The sequence below is a fragment of the Diabrotica virgifera genome, chromosome 2, assembly GCF_917563875.1.
Source record: "Diabrotica virgifera virgifera chromosome 2, PGI_DIABVI_V3a".
NCBI lineage: Eukaryota > Metazoa > Arthropoda > Insecta > Coleoptera > Chrysomelidae > Diabrotica > Diabrotica virgifera.
This window is the reverse complement of record NC_065444.1, coordinates 208,297,334-208,323,031: the sequence shown is the minus strand read 5'-3', so window position 1 is coordinate 208,323,031 and position 25,698 is coordinate 208,297,334. Positions and strand designations below refer to the sequence as shown.

At 32.7% G+C, this 25,698-nt stretch overlaps 1 protein-coding gene across 1 annotated transcript in view; it reads right to left on the bottom strand.

Annotated features, from left to right (window-relative positions):
- LOC126879790 (zinc metalloproteinase nas-7-like) overlaps positions 1 to 25,698 on the bottom strand; it is an 81,144-nt gene that overhangs the window by 18,280 nt on the left and 37,166 nt on the right. Inside the window, exons 2-3 of the mRNA XM_050643052.1 lie at positions 18,667 to 18,908; positions 3,900 to 4,024 (exon numbers count right to left, since the gene is read on the bottom strand). Of these exons, the coding sequence (XP_050499009.1) occupies positions 3,900 to 4,024; positions 18,667 to 18,908 (367 nt within the window). The remainder of the gene's footprint in view (positions 1 to 3,899; positions 4,025 to 18,666; positions 18,909 to 25,698) is intronic.

Sequence of the window (25,698 nt, the reverse complement as noted above, 5' to 3'; positions counted from 1 at the left end):
ATTTTTTTTTCAGACGGGAGCGGCCTCACATCACGGACTAAATGTTTCTTGCTAACATTACATTGTTATTAGGCCTTGATAAAATTACTGTCTAAACAATTTGGCAACAAAGCCAATTGAGCCAATGGGTGTAAGGCATAGAAGATGGTGTAAGGATAAAAACGTGTTCAGGGCCTAGATTCCGTGCACTGTAGATATACAGATATATATATATATATATATATATATATATATATATATATATATATATATATATACAGTAGCTTTCTGTCGATGGCAATTGTCATGAAAATATTTGAATTTTTAGTTTTAATTCAAATATTTTCTTGTTTTACTAAGTGTCACTTCAGCATCAATTAGAGTATAACCTAGCAAAACTAGACTAGAAAATAATTCAATTAAAGCTAAAAATCATAGAGTTAAATATTAGCATAGAGAGAGTATCATTCAGAGCGAAGTGACGACACCATGTGACATCGATAGAAGGCGACTGTAGATATCTACAGTGCACGGAATCCAGGCCCAGGTTTCTACATTATTACTGAGTCATCATGTAGAAATCTACAATTAAGTTGAAAATATTACCACACTAACACGCTAACATGCTACAGTAGCGCCATCTCTAGGATCAGAAACAAATTAATTGAGGCTTCATATCAACCTTAACATATAATTACATGTAGTTCTTGTTTTTTGTTTATGGCCATCTGTTTTTTAATTTTTGTTACTAAACAAAATGTGGTGGTCGGAATTTCTACTTATGCGAGGATTGTTGCATGTCGGGATTCTGGCCTGTCGGGATTCTGGAGTGCCGGGATTCTGGCGTGTCGGTGTTTTTGCCGTCAGGATTTTGGCTGTCAGGATTTTGGGCGGCACCAGGGTGCATGTACGGATGGCTTCTAGGAAGGAAAAAAACGGGAGGAAAGTATGCTAAATTTGTAGTCACTCGAGCGTTATGGGGACCTATTGGGTTGTGAAGATTAGGTTCTAAAAAATAAAAAAAGTTAAGTAAGGTTTTCCATTTAAGTGGGGGCTTTCCATTTTTTTATTTAATGTTCAATTTCCAACAATCGTTTTTTCCGATTATAGCGCCATCTATCCATAATCCAAAAAATGTCTGGAATAAAAGTTAGTTATTTTTACGTAAAGAATCCAAATCTGAAATAAAAATGGGGGCTCCTATTAAAGTTTTTGAAGTATCCCCCACCCCACCTCCGTGGGGGGTTGTGTTTGGTATCATTCGATAGATTTTTCAAAAATGTTGAATACGTTCATTTTGTAGTTTTTCGATCTCCTATTTAAAATTTTAAATTTACCCCCCCCCCCCCAACCTCTCCGTGGGGATCGTGTTTGGTATTATTCGATAGATTTTTGAAAAATATTGAACACGAATTTTTTAGTTGTTCGATTTAACGTTTATTTTTCGAAATATTCGCCTTTTTCTTGTGAAACTTTGTAGCTCACCCATTTTCTTACGCCCCGCTCGAACCGTCAGATTTTTTAAATACACACTGTTCTGCATGTACTTAACTTACCTTATCTTAATCTGACGATTTCGAGTTTTTCTAAAGATAAATTTTTTTGGACCTCCCTTAACGAACTCCCCTGTATTAAGATCCAATATATGGTAGGGGTATATTTACAAGGTACAAGGTTTCTCCCCATGTGATAATCAGACGCCCTCGAGTAACTGCATAAATCACCGCTTGTGCTCCCCTACCATAATGCATCTTAACAAATTTCACTCATTTTAAGCTTTTTTATAGATTTTGGTAATAAGGGGTAGTTTTCACCCTTAAAAAATAAAAAGCACCCTTCAGCACAATATATACAGTGATGAGCGCGCTAATAACCGGCAAAATAGCACAAAAAATGGAAAACGTATTAAGTTGTGAGATAAAAAGAAATGAAACTAGTCGTATTGGAATTGTTTGATAAACCTGAAAACGTTTACAATATTGACGAGAAAGGTTGCCGTCTAACGATCCATAAACAGCATATCCGTATTGGCCAAGAAAGGTGCTAAACGTATCCACTTGACAGCGCCTGAACACGGTGAAAATGTTAGTATTGTGGGTTGTGGAAATGCCCTGGAGCAAGCCATCCCACCGTTCATTATTTCCAAAGGGAAGAGATTGAAGCCTGAATGGAATGATCATCTACCACCAGGATTAACTGTAATAATGACACAGAAAGGGAACATGACAAATGAGGCGTTTATTTCATGGCTAGCACATTTTGCAAAGTATAAGAATGCAGGACCCACACTCCTGATATTCGATGATGCAAAATCGCATCTGGACATGACATAAGTATTGTTGAAGCTGCAGAAAATTATGGTGTTACTTTATTTTGTCTTCCAAGTAACACCAACGCATGAACTGCAGCCTATGGATAAAGCAGACTTTAAAAGATCAGTCTTTTTGGGATCAAAAGGTTTTAAATTTTTTGATAACTCAACCTGGGAAAAATTAACCAAAATGCGATTTGGTGAGATATTTAGTAAAGTTTAGTTAAAAGCGATGATACCAGCTAACATCATCTCTGGGTTCAAAGCAACTGGAATATTTCCGTTTAACCCAGAAATCATACCTGAATCAGCATTTGCACCCAGTCTTAGAACGCATATTGAAGACAATATGTTAGAACCACTAGACGTCGACGATAACAACGTAAATAAGCCATCAACTTCTACAGTTGATGAAAACGGTCCCTGCACAAGTGGAATAAGTAATAAAAAATCAACAAAACGTCTTCGTTTATATAGCGAGTCGTCTCATTCTGAGTCAGATTTCAGTGTTCATGATAGTACCTACATCTGATGATATAAACAGCGAAGATGAAAATATGGTACCATTCACTCCCGAAAAAGTTCCAGAACCAGACACTTCTTTTAAAGGTATGGGCTTACTAATTTCGCCCCTAATCAAGAGAACTGCTACAAAGCAAAAACCAGCAATTAATAGCAAAGTTCAAGAAGTTACGAAGGATTTATTTTCTACAGCGATTGAAAAACCACCCAAAGGTAAAAGTAACAAAGAACCTTCCAAACAACAAGAAAAATCAAAAGACAACAACAAAGAACAGGAAGAAAAGAAAATAAACAAACGTCAAAAAGAACAAGACAATCTGAACAAAGAAAATAATAAAAAGAAAATAAACAAGAATTTAAAAAGTAGTGAATCATGTTCTGTCATGTATGTAATGACGACCGCCAGGCTGATATGAGATTATGTCTTGCATGTGGCCAATACGTGCATGAAGAGTGTATGGGTCTTACTAAACATGATAAGAAAAAATTCATATGCCCCAATTGTTCTTAAAAATAGTCAATGTCCCACATTAAATTTTTTAAATATTAAGGTTCAATATTATTACTTATATTTATTAACAAAATACCTGTTCTTTTTATTGCCAGTATACTGTGGCAATATGGTCAAATGAGTCAATGTCTCACATTAGTTTAATAAATGTTAAGGTTTAATATTATTACTTATATTTATTAACAAAATACCTGTTCCTTTTATTGCCAGTACTGTGGCAATATTAAGGGTATAGGTTCCAAATATTGCCAGTTGGCAATCGTTTAAAAAAAAGAAGAATATATATTTCTTTGATTCCTTTATTTTTATAATTGTTTAGAAATTAGACTATAAACATGTTTGTTACTTGTTTAATAAATTTACAGGTTATTTCAAATAAATTTGTATTTAATAAAAAATAATAAGTCTTAGCATGGCAATATTTAGCTCACTTACCTTAAATATAAACCCCGATAAAAATCTATCTCGGCAATCTAAATAAAGTATAAATATGAAAGATACATTACAAAATGACAACTTTACAATGATCTCAATTTTTGCTACTAGATATTATTTATGTTAATATAGATCGCTTACCTTTGGTTCTATTGTCTTTTTGCCATTTTTAGAATGCATTTTACGGCTATAATGCATTATAGATGCATAATCATACGGTTGATTAAAATCAATACTAAGTCGTTTCCCAAAATTATGTTCGAACCCTTAAAAAACAATATATTGTTAAATAATTTTTATGGGGAGAATTTGAAAAATAATTTTATGTCAAAGACCACGAGACCGTAGATTTTCGTTGCCCTGTATATGGTCAAATTTTGCAAATAAAATAATTTAGCAGTAAGAAGTGTTTCGCAGAAGAGTAAAATTTTAGTGGTAGAGTTTCTACGAACTTTTATAAATTTCAAAAGAACAGACTAGAGCGGTTGTTTAGAAAGCTTTAATGTATACCGAGGTAGATTTAACAATAGACAATGCTTTCTATATGGTTTCTTAGAAAGAAATGATAGTAAACAAATTTGTTTAGTTTAAGGTATAGGGTTTTTTCAGATTGTAAATAAAAATAATTTTAATATCTCCTAGAAATTTAGAAAAAAGAAGTTTTGTATACAATACTATTGTTTCTTAAGAAAATAAGGTAGCGATGTTTGGTGAATGCGTGTGATTGGCTATGAGAGCGACGGAAGGAGCATGGAGTGGTGAGTTTAAAATTGATAAGAGAAAAGGAAATCATTGTGTTATTACCATCGAAAGAAATCAGTCCAGTTTGAAAGTAGTGTATTTGTGCAACGTGTGTTAACCTTCGGATGACCAAGCGGGGGAAATTGTGACCCCAGCGTATGTTTTTCTTTAATAAATTCAAAAGTATTTTTAATTTTAACTCATTATTTTTTTATTTGACTTTAATATCATTCTAGATATCCTCATATTTTGAAATAAAAAAAATTCCCGATATTTTACGAATAAAAAATATATTCTGAAGTTGATGTTTAGTAAAATAGCGTCTAATGACGTCGACTTTGCAAAGTAACAAGACACTTACTCAACATACACACTACACATGACACTAATACTCATGTTGTGACTGGCTGAATGACATAAAGTCCATGCCAAAAAAAATTAAAAATTAAAAAAAAAACTTTATTTTTTTGTTAATTGTCATTTTTGACATTTTTGACCTGGGGTCATTTTCCCCCCCTTGGTCATCCGTGTAACAAAAAAAGGTTGGTCATCGGAAGGTTAATTTGGTGACCGTGGAAGCAGAATCGTATGGGACGAAAACGAGACCGAGTCGAAAAGTCCAAACTTCTTGTGTCCGAAAAGATTCCAGTTTCTGTAAGTAACGAGTAGCAGTATCATATAAACTTTGCACGAGGTACCTAGTTGAGGGAAAAATCTTTGGATTCTAAAGATTGATATCGTTTTTATCGAGTTGGAGATATTAATTTGTCTAGAGAATTCGAACGAGTGCTGCTTTGAAACAGTTGAAAGGAGAAGCACATTTTTCAGAATTAGAAAATACGTATAAGCACATAGTAGAGCAGGCACGTAGCCAGGAAATGTGCTTGAGGGGGGTCCAAACAAAACTCAAATTTTGGCGCTCTCTGAACTAACAAATAAGACTGCTCTTGTTTCGATTCACAACGAAATGATTATTTATTATTTTTATTAGTTCTACTCCTATTCTGAGTATTGGGAACTAATTTTTGTTCGAATTTTGCCGTGCTGGACAGGCGGGTAGTGAGATGCAACTTGATAGACCTCCCTCTTTACTCCGGAGATTCGTTGGCTTGCAAATTTTAGAAGCCACGAATGGTGTAACCGGAAGATTAGTTCTGATAAAGTTTTATTTTTAATATTGTTAATATTAAAAGTAAAACTTTCGTTCGTCTTTAGCAGATGCCACCACGTCCGCATCCATATCATCGTAATCTTTCGTTTGTGGGTAGAGGCTGACATCCAGAGTTTTAGTGGATCAGAGAGAATCAAATATGTGCTCTCTGAAGAGACTCTAACAAGAGTCGAAACTAATTTAGAGCACTTTTGGCGCTCTCTGAACTAACTAAAATAATACTGCTCTTGTTTCGATTCACAACGAAATAATTATTTAATACAACTCAAATTTTTGGTAAAATTTTTCAAATTTCACCTAATTTCACCATTGTATCTTTAATATGTGAGATTAAAAAACAGTTAGAAAGATCTGGACAAGAAAATATCGGTCAAAATCTAGATATCATGAATTCCGCCATGGTCACCATAGCAAACGAAGTTTTGAAACCAGAAAAAGACCCAATAAAGAAAAAGGATTGGATGACCGATAAAATACTAGACCTTATTCAACAAAGAAGAAATTGGAAAAACAAAGACGAGATTCGGTATAGAGAGATATATCGACAAATAAGATACGAGGTTAAGCGAGCAAAAGAGGACTGGATGGAACAAAGATGTCGTGAAATGGAAGAAATACAAAGAAAACATGACGAGTTTAATATACATAAAAAGCTTAAAGAAATTACCTACACTCAGAGAAAAAGAACTCCTCACTTTATGAGAAACTCCAAAGGTAAAATAATTCTCGACTTGGATGAAAAAAAAGGAAGAATGGACTAACTATATAAAAGAGCTCTTCCTGGATACGAGGCCACCACTTAACACCACAAAGTATACGAATACTGGTCCTAGTATTTTAAAAGCGGAAGTAGAGAAAGCCATCAAACAGAGCAAAAATGGGAAATCTCCAGGCCCTGACCAAATACCATCAGACTGGCTCAAACTTCTGGATGACGACAATGTCTCACAACTAACAAACATCTATAACCATATATACGAGACTGGCATGATGCCACAGATATGGTTAGAGTCTACATTTATTCCACTCCCAAAAAAGCCTAATACATCATCATGTAAAGACTTTAGACTAATTAGTCTCATGAGCCACTCTCTCAAGCTACTTCTTAAGATAATTCTTAATAGAATCAAGCAGAAATGTGAAGAGACAATGGGAAACAAACAATTCGGTTTCAGAGAAGGATTGGGAACAAGGGAAGCTTTGTTCTCAATGTTAACATTACTTCAAAGATCATGGGAAGTACAGAAACCAATTTACGCCTGCTTTATAGATTTTGAGAAGGCGTTTGATAGAGTTCAACATGATAGGTTGTTTGAATATCTAGAAATGATTGGAATAGACGATAAAGATCTGAGACTTTTACAACATCTATATTGGAATCAAGAAGCTTCTATTCTGGTAGACGGCAAAGAAACAGACAAAATTTGCATTCAAAGAGGTGTCAGACAGGGTTGTGTGTTATCCCCAACTTTGTTTAACGTATACTCAGAAATAATTTTTAATGAAGCCTTGGAAGGACAATGTGGAGTTCGAATCGGGGGAGAAACTATTAACAACATCAGATATGCAGACGACACCGCGATCATGGCTGAAAATATCGAAGATCTTCAATTCCTTATAGATCGAGTCACTAGAGAATGCTCCAATAACGGACTTAACATAAATGCAACAAAGACAAAGTTACTTGTGGTTAGTAAACAAGACGTCGGCCCTATGCAACTAATTGTCAATGATGAATCAATAACAAAAGTTAACCATTTTAAATACCTAGGATGTTGGATAAACGACACACTAAATCCGGATGAAGAAATTAAAACTCGTATAGAAATTGCAAGAGGAGCATTTATGAAACTTAGATCTATTCTGAGCAACTCTCAGCTGAACTTACAACTAAGAATCAAGTTCCTAAAATGTTTGTGTATCCTGTATTACTATATGGATGTGAAACCTGGATCATGAAGGTTAACATGATGAACAAATTAGAAGCCTTTGAGATGTGGTCGTATCGTAGAATGCTCAGAATATCTTGGTTTCAACGCATTTCAAACAGAGAAGTCTTAAACAGAGTAGGTCAAGGCGAAGGTGACTTAATGAAGATGATAAAAAAGAGAAAACTTGAATATCTGGGGCATATAATGAGAGGTGGCAGATACAGGATGCTGCAGTTACTACTCAATGGAAAGATCGACGGAAAAAGAGGAATTGGTCGAAAGAAATATTCATGGCTCCGAAACCTTCGTCAATGGACTGGTTTATCAGCAGATCAATTGTTACATGCCGCACAAGATCGAGAACGATATCGGCAAATTGTTATGGAAGCTACCTACGCCTAAAAATTTGGACACGGTACTTAAAGAAGAAGATCTTTAATATCGGCCTTAAAAGGCCGTTGACCGCATTAGATACGAAAAATTGATTGAGGTGCTAAAAGAAGTAGGGCTAGACGGACATGACATAGCTATAATAAGCAATACATACTGGAACCACACAGGATGTGTTCGAACAGACAACGGAAATACCAATTATGTAAACATAGAACGAGCAGTGCGTCAAGGGTGCATTCTGTCCCCTCTACTATTTAACGTCTATGCCGAACATATCATCAGAGCTTCTCTTGAAGATCGCCCTGAAGGGCCAGAGTCAATGGAATTACCATTAACAATGTAATATATGCCGATGACACCGTAGTATTAGCGGAAACAGAAGACCAACTAAAAATATTGATGAACATACTATCAGAAGAAAGTCACAGATTGCGCTTGGATATTAATCTTTCAAGACCAAAATCATGGTATTCCACAAGAACCCCCATGAACAAATTACACCCAACATACAAATCAATGGTATCACCCTTCAGAGTTCCAAAATCTTCATATACCTGGGCAGAGAGCTAAACAGTCAGCTAAACCACTCAAAAGAAATTAGAAGACGCATTGAAATAGCAAGATCTGGCTTCATGAACATGCGTAAAATGATCTGTAACCCCAAACTATCAGTCACAATAAGATTGAGAACACTAAAGTGTTATGTGTGGTCTCTATTACTATATGGCTGTGAGACCTGGACATTAAAACAGTATGACGTCAACAAACTGAATTCATTCGAAATGTGGATGTACCGCCAAATGCTAAGAATAAGCTGGACCAGCAAAATTATAAATGAAGAAGTACTGGAAATAATGAACACATGTCCTCATCTGATCAATACAATTAAAATTATAAATACGTCATATCTAGGACACATAATGCGCCATAGGGAATTTGAGCAGCTTCAGGTAATATTAGAAGGCAAAATCGAAAGTAAAAGGGGTATAGGAAGAAAGAAAAAATCCTGGCTCCGAAACATCAGAGATTGGACCCACACAACAGGGAATGACTTAATCCATCAAGCCTAGAACAGAGAGAAATTTGCCATATTGATCGCCAACCTTAATAGAGAAGGCACTTAGGAGGAGGATCTTTAATATCATTTTAGCGTCTCTGATGATGTTAGTCATCACATATAACAGGGTTAAAGTGGACATTTGCGGGTCACAATGCGAGAGAGGAAGATAAAAGATGGAATGCTACAATACAAAGCTGGAGGCCGTGATAGGAAGAAGAGGAAGAGGAAGACCTCAGATGCGATGAAAGGACGATAATTGTATAAGCTACAGAAACTCACTGGAAAAGCGCAGCCAAGGACAGATTATATGAAAAGATTTGGGGAAGACCTATGTCCAAAGCTGGATAGAAATGGGCTAAAGAAGAAGAAGATGATGATGATGTTAGAGATTACTATAACGAAATATAGGATTCCATAGAAAAGAGTACATCTGGTCTTCTATTCAGTTGTCGACCCAGTAATTTTTGGTTATTTGATAAAAAATGTATATACTTGGCTTTAACTCAACATTCCAATAAACGGACCAAACAGCCCATAAAATGAGTCTTGCGTCTTTCGTTTCCCATCTTGTTTTCGGCTGAAGTTTTTACTCGATTCACTGTTGAGAACGAACGTTTTACACTGGCCGTTGTGACAGGGATAGTTGCCAAAATTGTAAGGACTTTGTAAATTTTTGGAAAAAAATCTTTATTACAATGTTCATTACGCGGAGAATTTCGGTATTTGGTTCCAAAGATGATATTGTATTACAGTCATACCATAACATATTCAGCTTTTATTGCTGTAAGAGAAGGGTCGTGGGAGTAATAGGCAGACAAATTTTCTAGCAATTTTGCTTTTTCTGTAGAGGCAAATCCAGGCAAAAGAATTTAAAATATTGATAAAATACTTTTCCTTGTAGTAAATCTGATTTTTAAACTGCATATATGTTAAAACGTACACTGAATAAAAACAAATGATCCTAGTAAAAAATAATAACAAACTCGTTTACTTTTTCAAAAATAATAATAACTTGGAGATAAACTTGCTGCTTTCGTAGCAAAGCCGAGACAGTTTTGGGAGGGGTCCGGACCCCATGGACCCCCCCTTTGGCTACGTGGCTGTAGTAGAGGCTCTGTACTATAATCAAATCTGAACCATCTTTTCTTTTCTTTTCTTTTAGTTTATACTTTATTCACCTTTGGTGGATATTAGGAAATAGTTCGCTAAAATTATTACCACGGTGAATGACAGGACGTGAAATGCAATTTAGATTTCCCTTGTCGAGTATTTCGCCACTCTGTTATGCTTTATTTTTCCAACTTAAAATGCTCAGAGGATAAATAATTTCGAATTTTATTTCCTGACTTATTAGACTTTTGATTCATAGATGGTGCTAGTAGCATCTTTGGTAAATATTTTGATAATTACCCGGAAAAGATGAAAGAATTTGATTTCAGTTCAGTGCCTCTACCCAGGTGCTCCGATGAGGAAACGGTTATTCCGAAATACGTATAAGCGCATAGTAGAGGCTCTGTACTGTAATCAAATCTGAACCATCTTTTCTTTTCTTTTCTTTTAGTTTATACTTTATTCACCTTTGGTGGATATTAACCTTCGGATGACCAAGCGGGGGAAATTTTGACCCCAGCGTATGTTTTTCTTTAATAAATTCAAAAGTATTTGCAATTTTTAACTCATTATTTTTTTATTTGACTTTAATATCATTCTAGATATCCTCATATTTTGAAATTAATATAATTTCCTATATTTTACGAATAAAAAAATATAGTCTGAAGTTGATGTTTAGTAAAATACCGTCTATTATGTGTAATTCCAAGTAGTTTTACGCTAATGACGTCGACTTTGCAAAGTAGCAAGACACTTACTCAACATATACACTACACATGACACTAATACTCATGTTGTGACTGGCTGAATGACATAAAGTCCATGAAATAAAAAAAAATTAAAAAAAAAACTTCATTTTTTTGTTTATTGTCATTTTTGACATTTTTGACCTGGGGTCATTTTCCCCCCCCTTGGTCATCCGTGTAACAAAAAAAGGTTGGTCATCGGAAGGCTAAAGGAAATAGTTCGCTAAAATTATTATCACGGTGAATTACAGGACGTGAAATGCAATTTAGATTTCCCTTGTCGAGTATTTCGCCACACTGTTAAGCTTTATTTTTCCAACTTAAAAAGCTTAGAGGATAAATAATTTCGAATTATATTTCCTGACTTATTAGACTTTTGATTCATAGATGGTGCTAGTAGCATCTTTGGTAAATATTTTGATAATTACCCGGAAAAGATGAAAGAATTTGATTTCAGTTCAGTGCCTCTACCCAGGTGCTCCGATGAGGGAACGGTTATTCAGAAATACGTATAAGCAGATAGTAGAGGCTCTGTACTGTAATTAAATCTGAACCATCTTTTCTTTTCTTTTAGCTTATACTTTATTCACCTTTGGTGGATATTAAAAATTATTTTGCTAAAATTATTATCATGGTGAATGACAGGACGTGAAATGCAATTTAGATTTCCCTTGTCGAGTATTTCGCCACTGTGTTATGCTTTATTTTTCCAACTTAAAAAGCTCAGAGGATAAAAAATAATTTCGAATTTTATTTCCTGACTTATTAGACTTTTAGTTAAAATAAATTTTTGGTTTCGGTAAATAAAGTTTCGATTTTCGGTTTTCATTATTAACGTAAATGTATAATTATCAGCGATAAATGATCAATATAAATAAAAATAAACAAAATAAAATAAGTGCTATTTCTACCAAACAGCGACCAGTGAACTAGAGGGGATGGAACAGGGAACTGAAAATATTATGGTATACGCCGCCGCCGTGTACGGTGTACCGTCATGGTACGAGGTACGAGTACACCATATTAAACAAAACAATAGGAATACTATGCGCTGGAAGCTGGAATAAGAATTAAGCCGCTCCCCCCGGTATTAACTTATTATTTATTTTTAGCACGTAAGCAAAATTCTCGGAGAACAGACGAGGAGCATGGTTTTGTAACGAGTGCAGACAAGCAATAGAGGAAAGAAATGAGGCACACAAAATTAACATAACAAGAAGAACACGGGAAAGACGAACATCATTTGAAGTCGCAAGACGGAAAGCAGACAAAGTATGTAGAAATAAAAATAAAGCCTATGAAAATGGACAAATAAAAAAATGGAAGAAAATATCAAAAACGACGAAATTGGAGGGGCTTACGAATACCTAAAAAAAGATAAAAAGTGGGTATATACCTCAAACAAGTCTGAGAAACCTGGAAGCATTATTTTCAGACCCTACTTGGAACACAAGTAGACATGGAAGATGAAATGGGTATGAACTAGGTAGAAGAGAATGAAGTAGAGCATGGAGTAGAAGCTCCAACCGTAGGGAAAATTCTCGAAGCTATTAAGGCCAGAAAAACAATAAAGCCCCGGGTGTTGACGAAATACCAGCACCACTGTATAAGGTAGGTGGTCGCCACATCAAGTCACATCCACGCGCTCATCAAAGACATATGACAAGAAGAGAAAATACCCACGACTGGAAGAAAAGTATAGTATGCCCGATCTATAAAAAAGGAGATAAACTCCAATGCAAAAACTACCGTGGAATTTCTCTACTATGTACACCATATAAAGTCCTCACATACTGTATATTATAAACCAGCGGCTCCAACCACTAGCAGAAAATATGGGAGAGTATCAGACGGGCTTTCGACGGGGAAGATCGACACTGGATCAAATATTTACAGTCAAGCAGATCTTGGCAAATCATGGGAACACGACACTGATCTTCACGTGTTTGTAGACTTCAAACAGGTATACGACTCAGTCAAAAGGAACAAACTATACTATATATTGGCTGAATTGGCAATACCACACAAGCTAATTAGACTCACTAAAGCCACAATGGATGAAACTCAGGCATGTGTACGAATATAAAACCACAGGACAGACTTTTTCAAAATTTCGCAGGGACTAAAGCAGGGAGATGGACTGGCCCCAACATTGAAACTGGCACAAGAGTATGCAGTTAGGCAAATGCAAACTGGCCAAGGAAACCCACTGACCAAACCGAAAGGTTCAAATGGCCGCTTATGCTGATGATATTAATATTATGAGTAGAACATCAACAGGAGCACAGGAAACATACGCAGAGTTAAAAATGCAAACAAATAGGCTAGGTCTGGAAATTAACACAGAAAAAACAAAAATAATAACACATACGAGAGGAAATATAGTCCCACAAAACATTATACATGAAAATGACATTGAAAGGGTTGGAAAGTTTACATACCTGGGAGTAGAAACATATGCCAACATATCAGAAGATAGAGAAATACGGAAGAGAATAACGCAGGCAAACAGAGCTTATTTTGCCCTCTCCCATATATTTCAGTCTAACAGTGTCCACCGAAATACAAAGATGAGAATCTATGAAACCTTAATTCGACCAATAGCATGCTATGGTAGTGAAGCATGGGTCCTGAAAGAAACGTCCAAAAACAAACTCGACACATTCGAAAGGAAAATACTGAGTAGAATACTAGGACCCGTGAGGAAAACGGAATCTCAGATTCAGAAGTCGATACAACAACGAGCTTTATCAACTTTATAAGGAAACACCCCTGCCAGACTTCATTAGAATACAAAGATTGCAATGGGCCGGACATGTGATAAGAATGGGAGAAGATAGGCTACCAAAAAGAGCACTAAATGCTAGAATACATGGAAAGAGACCAGTTGGAAAGCCAAGAAAGCGCTGGAAAGACACAGTAAACAGCGACGCACAAGCTCTTTTAGGAGTACGTGTATGGAAACGTTCCGGGGAGAAGATCAAGAGGACGATCACCAACTAGATGGTCCGACCAAATAAAGAATTCAGCTGGAAACTCATTCTGCGAAGCTTTTAGAGCAGCTGAAGATAAAGACCAATGGAGAAACATTGTTAGGAATATTGAAAGAAATCACGATCCTCAGTTATGGGGAAACGACAAGAGAGAGAGTATGGAGAAGAGCAGCCACAGACAAACAAGGGTGGAGGCAAGAAATAAAGGAGGCCAATGCTCAATTTGGGCTGTAGTGCCGTAGAAGAAGAAGAAGAAGAAGAAAATTATCGGACAGGTCAATTTTTAAAAGAATCATAGTATATTATATCATCAATGTTTCGAACTTTACGCGGCGATCGCTCTTCAGGTGAGTCGTAACTGTGTTTTTTTTTAATGGAAAAGTACATCATGTGATACCTCATCTAAAAGCTTTTGAAATACTGATTTCAAAAATATATAATACTTCGTATATCGGTTCGAAAATTTACACAAATTATGCGAGAAAGAGTTTCAATGTACCTACACAGTAGGTAAGTAGCTACTCACGAATCACATTCTCATTTAAAAAAATAACCGATTACGTGATCATGCCTAGATGTATGACGTTACTAGTATGCCATATATGCACAAAATATCATAATTTAAAAATAAAAATCGACCTGTTTCGGGGATTTTTTCTTAAAGTTTAAAATTTATTCCTGTCATTTGCACCATACTGTATTTTAATAATATAGGTATGCAAAGTCCGCAGATAGTGTGTTATTTGCTTTATAAACAAAATGGCACCCCTAAATCGTGTTTTTTAAAATTATTGCTCTATAACTCCGAAGATTTTAACTTTACATCAAAAACACCCAAATAAAAATTCACCGTAATTTAATTCTGCATAGTTAATATATTGAAGCGTTTAATCTTTTTTCACTATTGAGGAGATTGATGGACTCAACATTAAACAACTTGAATATACAGACTATTACGAATATAAAGATAAATATAGAACGGTAATAAATAAATTTAAAAAAAAAGTCACAACAAAGTTACTATTGTAAAGAAGATTTAATATTACATATGGTTGAGAAATACGAAACTATCGAGTGGATTACATGAAAAACAATTAATATTTTTAATATATCAAACCTTTGGTTTGGGGAAACAATGTAGTGCAGTCACTGAAGGTTTTTACCTCCGACTTCGTTAAACCTTCATCAATTTTCATGAAAATTGGTGAGTAATTAGAGGATACCTCAAGGAACAAAGGTGACATGATGCCAACTTGCGCTTTTACCCTGGGGGTGGATGCCACCCCTTCTCGGGGGTGAAAATTATGTTATTAAAAATAATACCATAAGTCGATAGAGGGACAAATTATAAGCAAAATTTGTTATATAAAGTTATTAAAATAAATCAACACTTTTTGGGTTATTAAAGACCAAAGATTTTATTTTTTCGTAAAAAAATGCATGTTTTTAATCGGTTCTTCACGTATAAATCAAAAACTATAAGCTTTTACAAAAAAGTTACTATTACTGAAATTGAAGATTATAAAGAATTGAATACATTCCTTACATAAAGAACTAAACTAATGTTAGTTCAAAGTGAGTTATTGGCAATTGAATGTGTATTTTTTTCGACGAGTACTCAAATCTAAGTATTTAAGCTTAAATAATGAGAAAACGATGCAATGTATAAAATATTCCTGATATACATTTGTAAAAGTACTTCGGAATACCTATCAAATGAGCTTCAGAACAAGGTAATAGCGTCAAAATTAAGCAAGTTGTGATAAAAATAAAAGTACCGTTTCGAATTGTTTAGGAAAAAGTGAAAAATAAAACATAAGCCATTTCCACAAAAATTAAAATTTATAGTAATCCTTACAAGTACTTCTTTATATTAGCATAAGTAATGTTTTCGATAATTTTGACCGGTTTAGAAAGCATATTTAAAAAAAAAGATATAATTTAAAAAAATCATAATTTTTAAAATTTTTCAATTCTCATATTCTTTTGATGATAACTTCAAAAATACTCAATATACGTAAAAAATTATATACAATCAAATTTTAGTTTTTTCTGTACTAAATATTTGACCTCTTTTAATATTCCTATAGGGTAAAAAATAACCGAGATAGAAACGTTTAAATCTTAAATTTTGCTGTGGGAACCATGCAAACGCGGCTATTTAACCTTTTATTGTTACAAAAATAAGGGGCTTAAAAGATTAGTTTCAACGTGCTTAAATAGCACTTGAAATTAACTTTCAAACGTTTTTTAGATGAACCTGATATCGTAAACAGGAACGGAGTTATTTAAAAAAAAACAATAACATTTTTTGGAAAAATTTTTAAAAAATAAATTTTGAAAAAATTTTGAAGCATAAATTTTAACGCTATCAACATGTTCGGGGCTCATTTGATATATATTTTTAAGTACTTTGACAAATGTTTAATAAGTTTATGTTATAAAATGCATCATTTTCCCGTTATTTCAGCTTGAATACTTAGAGTTTTTTACTCGTCGAAAAAAATATACATTCAATTACCTCTAACTCACTTTTAGTTAACATTAAAAGGTTTTTCTAGTAAGGGGTTTATTTCCATTTTTATTAGCTTCAATTTTGATAATAATAACTTTTTTGTAAAAACTTATAGTTTTTGAGTTATTGTTGAAAAATCGGTTAAAAACATGCATTTTTCTCAAGAAAAATTAAAATCTTTGATCTTTAATAACTCAAAAAGTTTTGATTTATTTTAATAACTTTATATAACAAATTTTCCTTAGAATTTGTCCCTCTATCAAAATATGGGGTTATTTTCAATAAAATAATTTTCACCCCCGTAAAAGCGCAAGTTGGCACCATGTAATCTTTGTTCCTTGAGATATCCTCTAACCACTCACCAATTTTCATGCAAATCGATGGAGGTTCAACGAAATTGCAGGTAATAGCTCATATCCACCTTCAGTGCCTTCAGTGACTCCACTAATGATACAAATGCAAATTTTTCACAAATTTAATTATCAACACTTCGATATTAATATAATATTCGATTTTGTCTGGGAACCCAAAAGTCAGAATTGCAATTTTTCCTTTACATATTTAACTGAAATATTATATTTATTTTTTATAAATATGAAACCAAATAAACTTTTTGGATAAATAAATAAAACTTTATTGATCTATAAAACCAAATAAACAATAAATGCAAATAAACCAAACACGACAAAATGTGCTAATGTCACTGTTACTTAAAATCATAAACGTAAAAACTCAAAGTAAACAAGATATCAGAGGCATGTCATGTTGTTTATCCTTGTTTAACTTATTGTGTTTATATGCACAAGCGGCTTAATTTTGTGATACTAGTTTCTGTGAGTTAAAATGAGACCTAGTATAAGAAGTAATTCTTGAATAATTTCATGCATGGGAAAAGTTAAGAGTGGAAGAACTACATATATCACACATGCCTTGTATTAAAAATGTATTAGACAAGGCGTAAACGGAGGGTTCGTTGAGGGAAATATTCCCATGAGATTTTTTTGCATAATCACATTCGTGAGACATCCCAGAATAAGGTTCAAGAAGTCGCCCACGCGAAAAGTGGTCCCAATTTTTTTTAACAATTTTTTTAATCAAATTGCAAAAATCAATACTTTCAGCCAGGACAAATTTTTTTAGATTTTTTGGAGCATTCTGGAGAAAAAGGTCTCCTATAATTTTTCACTAAAGTTGATCGTTTTCGAGTTATAAGCAATTTAAAATTGAAAAAAAAAAACGAAAAAAGGCGATTTTCAATACTTCATAACTCGGTTAAAAGTTATTATTATGAAAGTCACAAACTGACTAAATCAAAGTTTAAATCCCCCCCCCCCCACAATATCCTGAAGAAATTTTTGTCATTATTTTATTACTAAGCTGTATTTTTTAAGTAATAATAATGAGCGCCATGCACCTATTAGGCAGCTGTCAATGGTGAGTGCCAAAGAGATGCCTTTTCTGCATTGCATCTTACTCGCACTCACATTTACAGCCGCGTCAATACGATCTTACCGTTCATTGTTAATAATTAAAAATAACAGCTTAGTAATACATTATTGACACAAATTTCTTCAGGATCATGTAGAGGGCTTTAATCTTTGATTTAGTCAATTTCTGACTTTCATAATAACAAATTTTAACCGAGTTACACTGTAGAACACTAGTACACTTTAGAAGACCAAAAATAATCATTTTTTTCAAGAATTTTTTCTTCAGTTTATTAAAAATGAACATAAAACTTTTTACCTATTAATATCTAACTCTTATTAAATACAAAAAATATATCTTTTTTCATTTATGCACGTACACTAATATTGTAGAGAGTGCAAAAGTCGAGGACTCGAAAAATGATGGCGGTCAGTTAATCTCAGGATTGGGATATCTGAAACAAAAAAATCGTACTGCATTTGAAAAAGGAAGGTTTCTTACGTGACAGTTTACCACAATTTGATAAAAAATATAAATATTTTTTAAACATGAAAAACTGAAGAAAAACGAGCGAATTTTTCACAAAATTTTTACAAATTTCTTCTATTAGTGTACGTGCATTAAATGAAAAAAGATATATTTTTGTATTCTCTAAGAGTTAGATATTAATATGTAAAAAGTTTTATGTTTATTTTTAATAAAGGTTCTGAGAAAAAAAATTCTTGAAAAAATGCTTATTTTTGGCCGTTTCCGCCCGACAACCCGCCGTTTTCCCCTTGTTGATATGTACATTACGAAAATTATAAGTAAAATTACTTACCAGCCATAACATTTTCTATAAAAATGTCAACGAATTTATCTCGATCAAATCTGCAATGTTCGTGCCAAAAGCCAATCGTATGCATTAATTCATGTAGAATGTTTCCAAAGTGTTTAAAACATGTCTCACCCAGAATTATTTTATTGTGTACATAGGTCACTCTTCCTACATGTGACGAACAGGTATCTTCTTCATCAACGATGTTAACATAATATTTATGATCAAGCTTTCGAGGAATAAACCTAAATATAAATATAATATAAACATTATATGTATATATATATATATATATATATATATATATATATATATATATATATATATAAATAGATGAAATAGAGAATGTGGAAAAATCCCCTTACGAACAATTCACACATCCACCATTTTAGTGTGTTTCAAAGATCTACATCTTATGTTTTTAAATATATATATATATATATATATATATATATATATATATATATATATATATATATATGTATAATTATTAATATGTAGTGACTGTTTATAATACAAAATAAATAATTTTGGGGAATGCAGTGAGTGTGTTTTGGGCTGATTAGAAGTAAAACACTTTAAACTTTTGTCGAGCTTTCGGACAATTTATTTCCTTTATCAAGACAATCTAAAAATACAAATGTTTAAATTTAGATGAAAACTAGAAAAATAAAAAACTTACTGCTCGTGGTTTACAAAATAACTAACATACTTATAAAAAACATAAAAATTCTTTCTAAAAAATATATAAATTGTAAAACGTAAATTAATTTGAAATATGTCAAAAGGACATTAATCAAATGTAGTTAGACTACTTTAATAACTCGATAGATTGGGAAAGAAGTTAGTTAACAGTGTATAAAATAATGATATAAAGATATAAGCAAATTTTAAGTTATAATTATTAGTAAAAAAAAACTGATAATAATGTAAAACAAGTTAATTTAGAATCTTATAAATATTTTTCTTTTGCTACTATTTATTGAAATTTTAAAAATTAATAAGACCAAATTTTTTATTAAATGCATAATTTAGTAATATCAGATCTCAAAATTAAAGTCAAAGTTAGTAAAAATTACAGTCAAAGTTAGTTAGTCAAAGCCAAAATGTTATTATAAATAATGCTTAGATTACTGATATCAGATCTCTTATTAATACAATTTGATTTTTTTATCCAAACCATTTCTTTAAATTCTCTTTTACTTAAATTTATTTCTCTTTCCAAAATTGTTGCTTCTTGAAAAATGAAAACATGATCCTCATTAATAACATGCTCTACCAATGCACAAGAAGGGATATTTCTCTTGATATCACTTTTTTGAGACGTTAATCTAAGAGATAGGTTATGTGAAGTCTGACCAATGTAACATTTACCACAAGTACTACAAGGTATGGAGTAAATAACATTAGAACTCTCCATAATTTTTAGCGGAGTCTTAGTTCTGGTATAAAGACTGTTCAAAGTTTTAACATTTTTAGTAGCAATTCTGTTTTTGTTTTGATTAAATAACTTAATTAATTTAGGTGTTAAAGATGGTATATATGGTAAAGAAAAATAAGATAAGGTATGTAAACTTTCTATCTCTGTTCCTTGTTCATTGATATCTGCCTGCAGTGTTCTATTATAGTTAGTGCTAAAAATTAATTTATTTAATAAACCCCTAGGATATCCATTTTCTAGTAAAATTTCTCTTAATTTTGTGAGGTCACTATTAATAAAATCTATCGAGTTATTAAAGTAGTCTAACTACATTTGATTAATGTCCTTTTGACATATTTCAAATTAATTTACGTTTTACAATTTATATATTTTTTAGAAAGAATTTTTATGTTTTTTATAAGTATGTTAGTTATTTTGTAAACCACGAGCAGTAAGTTTTTTATTTTTCTAGTTTTCATCTAAATTTACACATTTGTATTTTTAGATTTTTAGATAAAGGGAATAAATTGTCCGAAAGCTCGACAAAAGTTCAAAGTGTTTCACTTCTAATCAGCCCAAAACACATTGACTGCATTCCCCAAAATTATTTATTATATATATATATATATATATATATTATATATATATATATATATATATATATATAAGTATATATATAGGGTGTCTGCGTAATTTGGGACCATATGGGAAACTTTTTTAATATCAATTTTACGAAAAAAAGTCATTCTTTATAAAGTGCTCTGCATAGCTAAAACCTAAGATGCAATCATCAGATATCAAATTTTGTCAACAGTATACGAGGTATGTAAAAAAATATGAATTTCGCTCAAGAGCAAACTATCTTTATGTTTCAAAATATCAAAAAAATTTATTAAGAAAAGTTATTTGTAATTAAAAACCATATTCAAATATGCAATAACAGCCTTCTACTTGAAAAAAAAAATTCTGAAATTTTCCTAAATTACTGATTCCGAACAGTATTAGTGTGTCTTCCGAACAGTAAGGTTGGTTTTGTTACACGCGCTTAATTACTTTTTGCTCTAATTTAGGCAGGTAGATATTTTATTTTGGTTTGTTATTTCATAAACCCATAGTTAAGATAAGTACAAGTTTTTTAATATTATAATGAGTAACTCTTCCGACGGGGGTACTCCCCCGTCTGGAAAAGACCCACCAGATGAGAAAGATATACAAGGCGAAATGGAAATTGATAATAAAATATATAATTTAGACAACAAATATATTTCGACAGACATCGGACCGTACTATGTTATCGTTGAACCGGTTGATCAAAAAAGTCATTTATCGGCTGTTAAAGTTGGGCACTATTTATATAAAAATACTACTTTTAACACACATGTTATTGACATAAAATTAGTCGGGAGAAATAAAGTAAAAATTATTTTTAAATCTTATAATATTGCTAATGCCATTATAGGACATAAATTAATAAAAGATAACAATTTGATCGCGTATATACCTATTTTTTTCAACCATAAAAAGGCAATTATCAGACAAATTGACACATTTTTGTCCGAAAAGTATATAATGGAGAATATCGAAAGTGAACATAAAGTTGTAGATGTAAAAAGAATGAAACGTAGGATAGTTGATTCTGATAATGAGACACAGTTTGTCCCTAGACAAATGATCGTCTTGACGTTTTTAGGAAATAGTTTGCCAAAATTTGTTAAAATTGATTTGGTGAGATTTGCTGTAGAGCCCTACATATATCCTGTAGTTCAGTGTTTCAGGTGCCTTCGATATGGCCACACAGCCAAATACTGTAAAAGCACTACAACTAAATGTAAAAAATGTGGTCAAACCCACGATGAAAATGATGATACCGATTGCACTTCTGACACTTACTGCATATACTGTGAAAAGCATGACCATCAGTCCGTATCAAAAATTTGCCCGAAATACCAGGAACAATTAAAAATTAAAAAGATCATGTCTGAAAAAAATGTATCATTTAAAGAAGCTGAAGTTATTGTAAGAAATCCGTCTTACGCTAAAATAGTAACACATAATAATTTCGATATTTTAAATAATTTAAACAATTTCCCTGAGCTGAATGGTAATATTGACACGAACAATTCCCCCTCCACGAGTAATAAAAATTGAGTACCACGTCCACATTACCAACAGCCGAAAAAGCGCAAAGTAAGTTCGCCCCTTTCAGTTAATAAACCCCCTTCATTTAAACTTAAAAATACCGCTTCAAATCCTATCATTCCTAATCCACATAGAGAAGCTTTCCATTCATACAAAGAAAAATTAGAATCACAGATACTGCAGAAACTTCCTTCTATTTTTGAAAATATGCTTAAAAAATTTAATTTGGTAAACCCAGATCCACTAGTTATCCAGGAAACACAAACAGAACTCAGAGCAATCTTAGATACGATACAATACAATGATAGTGATAGTGACGAAAATTATTATTAAGTAGATGATAAATATATTGCAATGGAACTGTAACTCCATTACTAAAAACAAAGCTAATCTTATTAATTTTCTAAACGATCACGCTGTTAAATTTGATTTAATTATGCTTAACGAAACTTGGTTATCTAAAAAGAAAATATTTCATTTACCAACTTACAATATATTACATGTAGATCGAACTGATGGATTCGGAGGCACTGCCATACTTATTAAAGATTCCCTATGCTATCATGAAATTTCAATTCGTAAAAACTTTAATTCCAAAATAGAAGTATGTGCAGCATATATCGATGACCTTAAGATATCCTTAGCCTCCATTTATAAAGCTCCCAACATAAAAGCAACTAAGACTGACTGGAATAATCTTTTTTCACAACTACAGGGTGATGTCATTATATGCGGTGATTTTAACTGTCATCACAGTCTTTGGGGCTCTACAATAGATAACTCACAAGGAAATCGACTTGTAGAAGCTATAGAAGAAACTAACCTAATTATTTTAAACGACGGACGACCTACTAAGATAGTCAGACCTAACGAAAGACCTTCTGCCATAGATCTTACCTTTGTCTCACCTAGCCTTTTAAGTTTATCTGAATGGAATCCTCTGAATGATACACTTGGCTCAGATCATCTCCCTATCCATATTACTATATCTCGGGAATATATCCCCACTAACAAAACACCTTCTAGAAAATGGATTGAGTCTTCAGCTGACTGGACGCTTTTTCAAAACCTAATCGAAACACAAATCTATAACAATAACAGTAATAATAACTCCTTTGATTTTTTTATGAAAGTAATAAATGATGCAGCTTCTAAGTCAATGAAATCTCGTTCAGGTAACAGCAAAAAACCTCCAAATCCTATTTGGTGGGATAATGAATGCACTTTAATTGTTAATGATAGAAAAGACGCATACCATGAATATAAAATGACCACGAATTATGAAAATTACCTCAAGTTTAAGCATATTCAGGCCAAAGCTAAATTACTTTTTAAACAAAAGCAACAACTATGCTGGAAAAATTTTATTAACAAATTAAATAAAAATACCCCAATATCAAAAATTTGGAGTTTTATAAAAAAAATATCGAACAAAAACTCAACTTTTAAAAAACATCCTCTATCTGAAGAATTAATAAACCAAATTTTTGATATTGTAGCACCTAGTTTTGTGCCAAATATGCTTGAAGGTCCGAATGAGAAAATTGGCAGCCACTACATGGATGCACCTTTTGATATAACAGAACTTGAAGCTTCAATTAAGACCTCTAGATGTACTGCTCCGGGTAATGATTATGTTACATATGACATTATTAAAAATCTTCCCCAAGTTGCTAAAAATTTTATACTAAATATATACAATGATTGGTGGGTGAATTCAAACTATGTTGAGCATCTCAAACAAATTACCATCGGTTTAATTTTAAAACCTACTAAAGATAGAAATATGCCTTCCTCTTATCGCCCTATATCTTTAATGTCATGTATAACTAAAACGTTCGAAAGAATGATAAAAACAAGACTGGAGTGGTACATCGAGTATAACAATATCTTACCTAATACTCAATACGGTTTTAGAAGGGGATATGGTACTTTGGATGCAGTAACTCATTTAGTAAATGACATCCAGATTGCCTTTTCTGGCAACAAGTATCTAGCTTGTTTATTCCTAGATATAAAAGGGGCTTACGACTCTGTAAATATAAATATACTTAAACAGAAAATGGTTAAGATTGGTCTTAGCGAAACGACTGCTCTAAATATATTGCAACTATATTTTTCTAGACATGTCTATATTAGAGACCATAGAAATGTGTTACATGGTCCAAGGGTTGTTTATCATGGGTTGCCACAGGGATCCGTACTTAGTCCTATACTCTTTAATATATATTCTGCCAATATTCATTCACTATTTCATAATTCCGTAAATTGCATACAATATGCAGATGATATCTGTATATACACCATCCAAAATAGTTATGAAGCATGCACTGAGGCTCTTGATAATATTATGCATAAGGTAAGTACATGGACAGAAGAAACTGGTATGACCCTTTCAACAGAAAAATGCTCTATTATGTTTTTTACCAGGCATAGACTACGTGCACCAGAGAGATTAACTCTGTGTGGGCGTACCTTGTCGGTAGTTAAAGAGTTTAAGTATTTAGGTATCATTGTTGACACCAAGTTACTATGGTCGAGTCACATACGTCACTTAATAAACAAATGTGAGAAAGGCTATAATTTGCTTAGGTGTGTAACAAATCGAAGTTGGGGCGCAGCTACTGGTATAGGTTTATTGTTTTATAGAGCCTATGTGCGGTCTATCATTGACTATGGATGTTGTTTATACGGATCTGCTTGTAACACCAATCTAAACAAAATAAACAGAGTTCAATATAAATGTCTTAGAACTTGCATAGGTGGAATGATATCATCACCGGTGAAAGCAATACTGGCAGAATGTAATGAATTGCCTTTGGATTTGCGTCGGCAGCTATTATCACAAAAATATCTCTTAAAACTAAAATCCTTAGAGTCAAACATGATCAACAAATTAAGTGATATTGCAAAAGAAGATTTAACAAACCGCTTTTGGAAAATAAAGAATTCTCCTCCACTGGCAGAAGCTTTCGTTGAGACCAATGCTGATCACATTTCTTTTGGTAAAAATAAAACATTGTTTATGTATACCATACCCTATAGATCACTAATAAAACCACACAGAGTCATAATACCCAATTATACTGAATACCATCATATAAATCACACCCTTCTAAAATCCATATTAGGTGGATTAGTCAATAAGCCATTTATATATACAGATGGATCAAAAACAAAACACGGAGTTGGTTGTGGAGTTTTTATCCAAAATACAAAACAATCATTTATGTTTAAATTACCATCAATATGTAGCATATATACTGCTGAACTTATAGCAATTTGGAAGGGCATTACTTGGTTAACATCAAATAATTTACGAGATGGAGTAATACTAACTGATTCTAAGTCTGCATTGGAGTCAATAAAAAGCATAAAATTTGAAAGAATGAAATGTCCTATATTATGCAATTTAAAAAATTTGATAGCAGATTTAAATATAACATTTGTATGGGTCAAAGGTCATACAGGTATAC